Source organism: Eleutherodactylus coqui, chromosome 2 (genome assembly GCF_035609145.1).
Source record: "Eleutherodactylus coqui strain aEleCoq1 chromosome 2, aEleCoq1.hap1, whole genome shotgun sequence".
Lineage (NCBI taxonomy): Eukaryota > Metazoa > Chordata > Amphibia > Anura > Eleutherodactylidae > Eleutherodactylus > Eleutherodactylus coqui.
Window position 1 is genome coordinate 65,931,982 of NC_089838.1, and position 10,456 is coordinate 65,942,437.

Consider the following 10,456-nt stretch of genomic DNA (forward strand, 5'->3'; position numbering starts at 1 on the left):
TACACTTTCCCCCCAGGGGGTCTCTGATGTCCTACAGCCCTCTGGAGCCAGAGATAACGAGAGGAAACAGGCTTCACACCTCAGCAGCTCTTTCCCTTGTTACGGGTCCAAATGGTCGTAACTGACCTGATAAGTTTTGGAGGCAAAGCTAACATAAGAACGAAAAATGTAATTTAGGAATTATGAAAGACCTGTACGTCGCAGCCCGCGGACGAGGATATTTTATGGAACGTCGCATCCCCACAAATAAGATGCAGGGACCCCTACATTTGCACGACGCTCAGGAACCGAGAATTGCGTATCTCGGATCAGATGCGTCCAAAACTACTCATGCATGGGCTCAAAACACACGTAAAATCACAACAGGAAACATCGTTGTCATATTTTCATGGTGGGGCACACCCACATGGAGTTATGAAGGAAATATGTATTTCAGGGAATTATGTGTCCCAAGATAAGCCAGCCCCTAAGGGGGCTGGAAGGAACTAAAGGGGAGTTACCACCGTGAGAGTTTAAAAGTCGCACACAATGTGTGCTCCGGGTCAGCCCCTTGGAGGTCACTATACGTGAGGTCTGGTCCGCAGTTCTGGCGCGACTCCACGCCACAGAATGGTAACTCTCTTCTTTTAATCCCTGTTATTTTACTGTTTGTGATATCATATGTAAGTCTCTTGCCATTTATCTTGTAACATCATTTTCGTATTTTTTCTGTAAATAAGCACTGCTCTATTCTTTGAGAATTAAACTTTAAATTAATTAGTGAGCCTCGTCCGTGTTAACACGAAACCATATTCTCCGAAGATTGTATTCAGAAATCGGGTTCCAATTTACCGTAACCAAATTGGTGGTGGCAGCGTTTTGTATGCATATTGTAGAGCTCTGGAGTGCGTTAGAACTGACCAGGTTGGGGATTTGAGTTTCCGCTTCGCATGCGTGCAGAAGTCGGAGAACGCTAAATACAAACCAGCCTGTATTCTAACGACTGCCAGCTTGCAATACTGCAGAGTGTTTGAGGACCAGAGGTGGGATCGATAGGTATCGTCCCTTCCCCTCTCTCCTCTTGTCCAGTGAGGGACAAATTGTTAATAAGTGCAGGGCCAGGTGGGTTGCTGTAGAGTTGTGGCTGTGGCTCATGGTCGCTTTTCAGGAGTCTGGAAAGTTGGGTACCAGTCACTCCACAACCTAAGAGCCTTTCCTTCCTCGCCCTCGCCCTGCGTACGTGACAAATTGGTGGCAGCAGTGGGATAAGGTTAACACGTTCGTGCCAGGATTAAGCAGTTAGTCCTTGTACGAAAAGAAGCACCCAGTCTTTGCGAAGATTGGTGCCCTTCTTACGAGGTTTCACTCAGTGCTTTTGTGTAAGAGACTTACGATATCCCCAGACAGTCCCCTCCCCTTTCTTCTTGTTTTCTATTCTATCTTTTGTTTGGCAAAGCAACTACGGAGATGGCAACTAGAAGCCAGGCCGCTAAGCTAAAGGGGCCGGTGACCGAGGTGCTGGGAGAAGACGATGTCTCGCACCAAGCCACAGCAAACCCTGATACAGAGATGGGTGACCCCATCGGAGAAGAGGCTATGGGTCGGAATCGAGGAGACCCCAGCAATAGCAGCTCTCAGCAGGACTTTGATTTGCCTACCCGAGAGGCTCTACAACAGCTGAGTGCAAGAGACCCTGAGCGTTACCTGCAATATGTTTTCCAGCTGCAAGAAAATGCCAAGCGAGAACGCCAGGCAGAGCAAGAACGCCAGGCACAGCGAGAAGCCGCAGAGCGAGAAGCCGCAGAACGCCAGGCAGAGCAAGAACGCCAGGCACAGCGAGAAGCCGCAGAGCGAGAAGCCGCAGAACGCCAGGCACAGCGAGAAGCCGCAGAACGCCAGGCAGAGCGTGAGTACCAGCTGCAACTAAAACGACTCGAGATGGGCAGTTTGGACTCACAGAGGAGTGGGTCCAGAGACCCTTCACCGTTCAGACCCCGAATGGAAAATTTCCCTGCTCTGGACCCGGAAGGAGATCTGGACGCTTTCCTGCAGGTATTTGAGCAGACGTGCTGCCAATACCAAATACCTGAATTGGAATGGGCCCGGTATTTAATCCCAGGGCTTAAGGGCAAGGCCCTCCAGGCCCTCTCTGCTCTTCCCAAGGAGCAACGTGCGGACTATGCCGTCATCAAAGCGGCCCTTATCAAAAAATACAATCTCACGCCAGAGATGTACCGCCAAAAGTTTCGTACACTATCGCGAGGCCCCACGGACAGTTTTGTGGACCTGCGAGATGGCCAGAAGGCCGCCCTCCGACAATGGATTCGGGGACAATCCATCACCGAGTTTGATGACCTGGAAGACATGATATTAAAGGAACAGTTCCTGGATATGTGCCCAGGAGATGTGCGACGGTTCATCGTGGACCGAAGGATTAAGGGATCGGCCGAGGCGGCTGAGGTTGCTGATGAATATGTCGCCAACCGAAAGCTGGACTTACGAAAACCTGAAACCAGCGGGAGAATGGGTAAGCCGAACATTAAACATGACAACCCTTCTCCCCTTGCCGCTCGACCCCCAAGGGGGTCCACCATCCCTTCTTCCTCCAAGTTTGCTGCGGAGACTCGCAGATGTTTTATTTGCCACAAGCTGGGTCACCTCAGTGTTGCCTGTCCTGACAAGAGGAAAAACCTTCCGTCTTCCAAGCCCACCCCACCTGCCCCAGCCGTGCTTCTGGTCAAAGGGGGTAGTGGGAAGATTGATCATAACCTACAAACTGTCACCGTTGGTAATACTGTCACTGTAGGGATGCGTGACAGCGGAGCTGAACTGACTCTCATCCGTCCGGAACTTGTGTCCCCTACTGACATAATTCCTGGGAAGACCATGACTGTTTCTGGAGTCGGAGGCATCTCCTCCGCCTTACCCATGGCCTGTGTGTACCTAGATTGGGGTGCGGGAAGTGGGGTGAAGGAGGTAGTGTTGTCCGATGACCTCCCTGTAAATGTGGTACTGGGGAAGGATCTGGGGAAGTTGGTGTCTCGATACGAGGAACCTGACCCCCCTGAACCCAGTGAAAATCGTAATGTCAAAAATAATGATGTTGATGTTGTTAAAATTATAATGTGTGATCCTGTGTCGATCAGTGATGCTTCAGACGGGGGAAGCAGTGGGGAGTCCCATGCAGTCTGCCCCCCTCTTGGGCTCACTGACCCAATCCGGTATGACAGTACTACCAACCAGTGTGAACCCGCGGAGCTCGGTGATACCCCACCCCAGTGTGATATCACCGAGAGCCTGCAAGGACCTCCGGTGGTAGGTGATGTCACAAAATGTGGGGATGATGTGAGTTGTACCCCTGCCGAGCCTGTGCCCTGCACCACAGGGTGTGATAAGGCCGGTGGGGGTGGACCAATGACCAATGCAGGTACAGGAATATGCCAGTCTGGAGCGGGGGTGTCACCCAAAGATCTAGCCAACATACTTGTGGTTACCCGCAGCCAGAGTAGCCAGAATGCAGGGGTTTCCCTGCGCCTCGGGCCCTCCAGCTCCCAACCAACCGGAGCTAGCGGGGCCGGAGATGACCCTGGGCTGGTACCAGGAAAACTCAGTGAGGTCACAACCTTAACCTCCCTTCTGGCTACCCCCAGCCAGGAGTTCCAGGCGGCTGTGCATGCAGATGCCACCCTGGGGGTGTTGAGGGACCTCGCGGGAAAACCCCTCCCTGAGTCCGACAAGGAGAGATTCTTCTGGGAACAAGGGAGGTTATACCGGGAAACTAATCCCGGTGACCCCCAGCTGAAGTGGCGTAAAGAGAAACAGCTGGTAGTGCCCTATCAGTTCCGGCAGGAGTTACTCAGAGTCGCACATGAGATCCCGCTAGCTGGGCACCTAGGGGTCAATAAGACCAAGGGCCGGCTAGCCCACCATTTCTACTGGCCTAAGATGGGTGCCGACATAGCCAACTACTGTCGGTCATGTATGACATGCCAGAGGATGGGGAAATCGGGGCCTGGACCCAAAGCTCCCCTAATTCCTTTGCCGATCATAGAAGAGCCTTTCCAAAGAGTTGCGGTGGATTTGATAGGTCCCCTGGCTGTCCCCAGCCGCTCTGGGAAACGCTACATACTGACCGTGGTTGACTATGCCACCAGGTACCCCGAGGCTGTAGCCCTGTCCTCCATCCGAACTGAGAAGGTGGCAGACGCACTACTGTCCATCTTCTCCCGCGTAGGCTTCCCTAAGGAAATGCTTACGGATCAGGGGCCCCAGTTTATGTCCAGCCTAATGCAGTGCCTCTGCAAGAAAACAGAGGTGCGACATCTGGTAGCCAGTCCGTATCACCCACAGACTAATGGTCTGTGTGAACGGTTCAATGGCACCCTGAAGCAGATGCTTAAGATGTTGGTCGAGTCCCATGGGCGCGATTGGGAGCGATACCTCCCTCACCTGCTGTTTGCTTACCGAGAGGTACCTCAGGCCTCAACGGGGTTCTCCCCCTTTGAGCTCCTGTATGGAAGGCGGGTGCGGGGACCCCTGACCTTGGTAAAAGAATCCTGGGAAGAGGAGACAGATGCCTCTGGAACATCCGTGGTTGACTATGTCCTAAAGCTCCGTGATCAGATGCAGACATTGACACAGCTGGTGCGTGTGAACATGGAACAGGCCCAAGCCAGCCAAAAGCAGTGGTATGACCGGAACGCTAGAGAGAGAGTATACGAAGTGGGTCAGAAGGTGTGGGTCCTAGTCCCACTGACCCAGCACAAGCTGCAGGCTGCTTGGGAGGGTCCATTTCATGTTCACCAGCGGCTCAATGATGTCAACTACGTGGTTACGGTAGATCATGTCCGTAAGAAGAACAAAGTCTTCCACGTGAACATGATGAAAGCTCACCACGAGAGGGAGGCCTGCGCCATGCCAGTGTGCAGCCGCCCCGAGGAAGGTGAAGAAGAAGTCCTGATAGATCTGCTAGCCACTGCTCAGGCGGGCGGGTCTATCGAGGATGCCCAAATTAACCCCTGTCTCTCAAGGGATCAGCATTCTCAACTGGAGGAGGCACTAATCCCCTTCCTATCTTCCTTCACCGGGAAACCAGGGAGGACCCAGATGGCAGTTCACCATGTGGACACTGGGGACCATTCCCCCGTTAGGCAATCCGCCTACCGGGTTTCCCAGGAGGTGCAGGCAGATATGAAGCGGGAAATTGATGAGATGCTGCATCTGGGTGTAATCCAAAAATCGCGGAGTGCGTGGGCCTCCCCTGTAGTCCTGGTGCCTAAAAAGGATCGAACGACCCGTTTCTGTGTGGACTACAGGAGGTTGAATGCCATCACAGTGTCTGATGCCTATCCCATGCCCCGCATTGATGAGTTGTTAGACCGACTGGCTGGTGCCCAGTACCTAACTATAATGGACCTGAGTCGGGGATACTGGCAAATACCAATGACAAGGGAGGCTCAAGAAAGGTCTGCATTTATCACCCCATTCGGGCTCTACGAGTCTAAGGTGATGCCCTTTGGCATGAAAAATGCCCCTGCCACCTTCCAGCGCTTGGTGAACCGGCTGCTTGAGGGGCTCGAAGGGTGTGCTGTTGCATACCTGGATGATATCGCTATCTTCAGCCCCACCTGGAAGGATCACCTACAGCACCTGTCGCAGGTGCTTAGGCGGATCCGAGATGCCGGCCTAACCATCAAGCCTGGCAAGTGTCAGATTGGTCTGAAAGAGGTACAATACCTAGGACACCGTGTTGGGGGGGGACACTGAAGCCCGAGCCCAGTAAGGTGGATGCCATCCAGGCCTGGCCTCGCCCCAGGACCAAGAAGCAAGTCATGTCCTTCCTGGGTACCGCTGGGTACTATCGCAAGTTTGTACCCAATTACAGTGTCCTAGCAAAGCCTCTTACTGACCTGACCAAGAAGAAACTGCCACAAGTTGTCTCCTGGACTGACAACTGTGAGCAATCATTTGTAGCCCTCCAGGCTGCTCTCTCCAGCACTCCAGTCTTGCAAGCCCCCGACTTCAATAGAAGGTTTGTGGTACAGACCGATGCCAGTACATATGGCCTGGGTGCCGTGCTTAGCCAGGTAAACCTTGGTGGGGACGAGCATCCTGTGCTGTATCTCAGCCGCAAGCTTCTGCCCCGGGAGGTGGCATATGCCACCATCGAGAAAGAATGCCTAGCCATTGTGTGGGCTCTACAGAAGCTGCAGCCATACCTCTATGGCCGCAACTTCACCGTGGTAACAGACCACAATCCACTGACTTGGCTGCAACGCATGTCAGGGGAAAATGGACGGCTTCTCCGTTGGAGTCTAGCACTACAGCAATATGATTTCACGATTCAACACAAAAAGGGCAGTATGCATGGTAATGCTGATGGATTGTCTCGGCAGGGAGAGGATGCTCCAGGTCCGGGTTTGGTAGGCAATCCGTAAAGGATTGGCCTCCCACACCCGAACAAAAAAAAGGGAGGTGTGAGGAGGGACCTTAGTCCCACGTGGTGTAGCAACCATGATGTATAGCCATAGGCAAAGGAGTTGGGTGCTTTTCAGTACCTAGGGAAGCTGGGTGCTGAAATACCTTTGAAGTAGACTCCACAAAGGGCTGTTACACTTCTCCCCCAGGGGGTCTCTGATGCCCTACAGCCCCTCTGAAGCCAGAGCCAGCAAATGTTAATATTAGGAAATAAGGGGAGGAAACAGGCTTCACACCTCAGTAGCTCTAGGTGAAGGAGCTGGGTGCTGGAATACCTTTGCAGTAGACTTCAGAAAAGGTTTTTACACTTTCCCCCCAGGGGGTCTCTGATGTCCTACAGCCCTCTGGAGCCAGAGATAACGAGAGGAAACAGGCTTCACACCTCAGCAGCTCTTTCCCTTGTTACGGGTCCAAATGGTCGTAACTGACCTGATAAGTTTTGGAGGCAAAGCTAACATAAGAACGAAAAATGTAATTTAGGAATTATGAAAGACCTGTACGTCGCAGCCCGCGGACGAGGATATTTTATGGAACGTCGCATCCCCACAAATAAGATGCAGGGACCCCTACATTTGCACGACGCTCAGGAACCGAGAATTGCGTATCTCGGATCAGATGCGTCCAAAACTACTCATGCATGGGCTCAAAACACACGTAAAATCACAACAGGAAACATCGTTGTCATATTTTCATGGTGGGGCACACCCACATGGAGTTATGAAGGAAATATGTATTTCAGGGAATTATGTGTCCCAAGATAAGCCAGCCCCTAAGGGGGCTGGAAGGAACTAAAGGGGAGTTACCACCGTGAGAGTTTAAAAGTCGCACACAATGTGTGCTCCGGGTCAGCCCCTTGGAGGTCACTATACGTGAGGTCTGGTCCGCAGTTCTGGCGCGACTCCACGCCACAGAATGGTAACTCTCTTCTTTTAATCCCTGTTATTTTACTGTTTGTGATATCATATGTAAGTCTCTTGCCATTTATCTTGTAACATCATTTTCGTATTTTTTCTGTAAATAAGCACTGCTCTATTCTTTGAGAATTAAACTTTAAATTAATTAGTGAGCCTCGTCCGTGTTAACACGAAACCATATTCTCCGAAGATTGTATTCAGAAATCGGGTTCCAATTTACCGTAACCAAATTGGTGGTGGCAGCGTTTTGTATGCATATTGTAGAGCTCTGGAGTGCGTTAGAACTGACCAGGTTGGGGATTTGAGTTTCCGCTTCGCATGCGTGCAGAAGTCGGAGAACGCTAAATACAAACCAGCCTGTATTCTAACGACTGCCAGCTTGCAATACTGCAGAGTGTTTGAGGACCAGAGGTGGGATCGATAGGTATCGTCCCTTCCCCTCTCTCCTCTTGTCCAGTGAGGGACAAATTGTTAATAAGTGCAGGGCCAGGTGGGTTGCTGTAGAGTTGTGGCTGTGGCTCATGGTCGCTTTTCAGGAGTCTGGAAAGTTGGGTACCAGTCACTCCACAACCTAAGAGCCTTTCCTTCCTCGCCCTCGCCCTGCGTACGTGACAGGTGCGATCTGCGATTTCTGTTCTATAATTTATCGGACGAGCGCATAAAAAGCGCTCATGTGTCCGATACCATTGCAAAGCAATGGTTTTAAAAAATCGCCGGACGCATGCGCATGCGCAAATCACGCAAAAAAACGCCCGTCTGACTAAGGCCTAAGACAGTTTTCTGGTGCACTGTACCAGAAAACAGACAGATTTTTTTTTAATAGTAGATCTTTAATTTTTTAATATGCTTATTTATTTTTTTTTTTAAATATTATTTGTGTCATATTCAAAGTCCCATAAAATATATATTTTCGCATGGGAGGTGGAGCTGTAATTTTTTTTGCTACCATTTTTATTACATATCACTTTTTCATCACTTTCTCATTCATATTTTTTTGTAAGATGGCATGACATAAAATGTTTTTCTGGCATTACGTTGTTTTTTTTTTACACCATTTGTTGTGTGAGATAAATAATGGCATACTTAGAATGTTCTGGCTTTTTTTTTAATGCAACAATGCAATTTTTTTTTAATTGTTTAAATTGCTTTGTGTGTAAAATGGGAAAAGGAGGTTTTTAATTTCATATTTTAACATTTTTATTTTTTTAAATTACATTTGACTTAATTTTACATTTTTTTAGTCACCTTTAGGGAACTTAAACCTGTTTGTTTGATCAGTTCTATAACATACTGCAATACTTCAGTATTGCAATATAATGTATTTTTAATGTTCACATCGTAAGCCATGCATAAGCACAGGTTAGTATGGTTAAATACATGATAACCCTTGGAGCCTTCACTAGGCCCAGGGATATCATGACAACTATTTGACTTCAGAATCGCATGATGGAGAGTCCATGGTGAATTAGAAGGGGGACACTTCCTCCAGCTGACAGCTAACATCCAGCAGTCAGAATTGACAGACCATGCTATCAAACAGCTGTGATCAGAGCTAGTTCCATTGTAGCTATTTGCAGCAGATGTCAGCTGCACCACACAGCCAGCACCTGTGTAATGCACATGTACTGTATGTCGCAGATGGAAGGAGGGTTAAAAAGAAGCCCTCTCAAACAGACAGTTAGCTATGCATCTGTCACTTATGCCATCAACATGTTGGACAGAATTAATTACGTGCCAGCAAACCAGAAAGCAGATTAGCTTGCAAATCAAAGAAGCTGTTTAATCTTTTAGACATTATTTTCTACATTTGTTATTTGTAACCCATTCCTGTAGTCAGTCTTTAGATATACTGTATTTTCAGATTATAAAACACAATTTTTAGCACGAAAAAAATATTTGCAAAAAGTCCCTGTATCTTATAGTCCACAGTCAGGGAGGCATGCCAGAACTAGACCACCCTGACTTCTTCTTTATTGATTGAGCAGAATCAAAGCACTCTGCCTGATAACTTTGAGAACTGTGGCGCAGTTCACAGAATAACAGTTTTCCCTAGCCCTATGGGCACAAATCTGTATTTCCATTTCACGTCAGAACTTCTGTAATGGAGAAAACTTTGCAGTGATTCACAGCTGCCCAGTTTCCTCTCTTCCTACCCTGTAATGATCTGTGCAGATCGAGTCCAGCTTCCTGACAGGCCACATCATGGATAAATTAGGCTTGAACGGTCAATGAAAGGTGAAGATGTCACACACTCTGTAGTTGAAAAGCCTATTTGAAGTATGCCAGTTTCATAAAAATGTCCAAAAGTTACAGTTCTCCTTGCAACACATGACTAATTGATGTTGATAAAATTGTACTGATGTCGTTCTGGAGCTGGTAGGCAGATTCAAGCAGCTAAAATATACATTTTAGAGCTACAGACAAGAGCACAACCTCCAATTAGGAAATAGTACATTGACTTAATGTAATATTTATTATGAAATATGAACTGCCAGACCACCAGCTATAGCAGCAGAATGCTACCACTGCTGCCTGTCCATTATGATGCTTGTTCACCTCTGTGTTAATTGGCACTTAATAAATAGGTGATGATTGACAACTGGAGACATGCAGTGTAACCCTTAAGCTGATAGACTGACCCACAAGAGGAGAATGTCAAAGGCAGAAAAATACTTTATGCTAAGCCAGCAGGGAAAAATATATCAATCCCCCAATGTACAGATGTACAGTATGATTTCCTATCTTGACTGGCACAGCTCTCTAACCAGTTATTGTAGCATGCCTACGCTACTTGCACTACTCAGCAGTCAGCAGACTGCAACAGGCAATGCAAATAGAGTAAGGCTCAGAACAAACATTTGGCATGTTAAAGAAATAGCATTGGCATGCTGAATGTTTGTTTGGCATTGAATACATTCGTACCGTAGACCACAGGCATGAATCTCTAGTGATGAGTAAACGTTTGAAGGGTTCAGTTCATCTGATTCATTGACTTTTGGCAAAAAGTTTGATTTGGTCCACATTAGTTAGAACCGAACCAGAACTTTATTAATACCCCTAAAACTGGTGTTTAATACTATCTAAGA

General features: G+C 48.5%; 1 protein-coding gene across 1 annotated transcript; it reads left to right on the forward strand.

Annotated features, from left to right (window-relative positions):
• The first annotated feature begins 1,446 nt into the window (after nucleotides 1-1,446).
• LOC136609986 (uncharacterized) lies at nucleotides 1,447-5,745 on the forward strand. The gene has a single exon (XM_066589260.1). It carries the CDS (start codon nucleotides 1,447-1,449, stop codon nucleotides 5,743-5,745), a length of 4,299 nt encoding a protein of 1,432 aa, XP_066445357.1.
• Nucleotides 5,746-10,456: the final 4,711 nt, after the last annotated feature.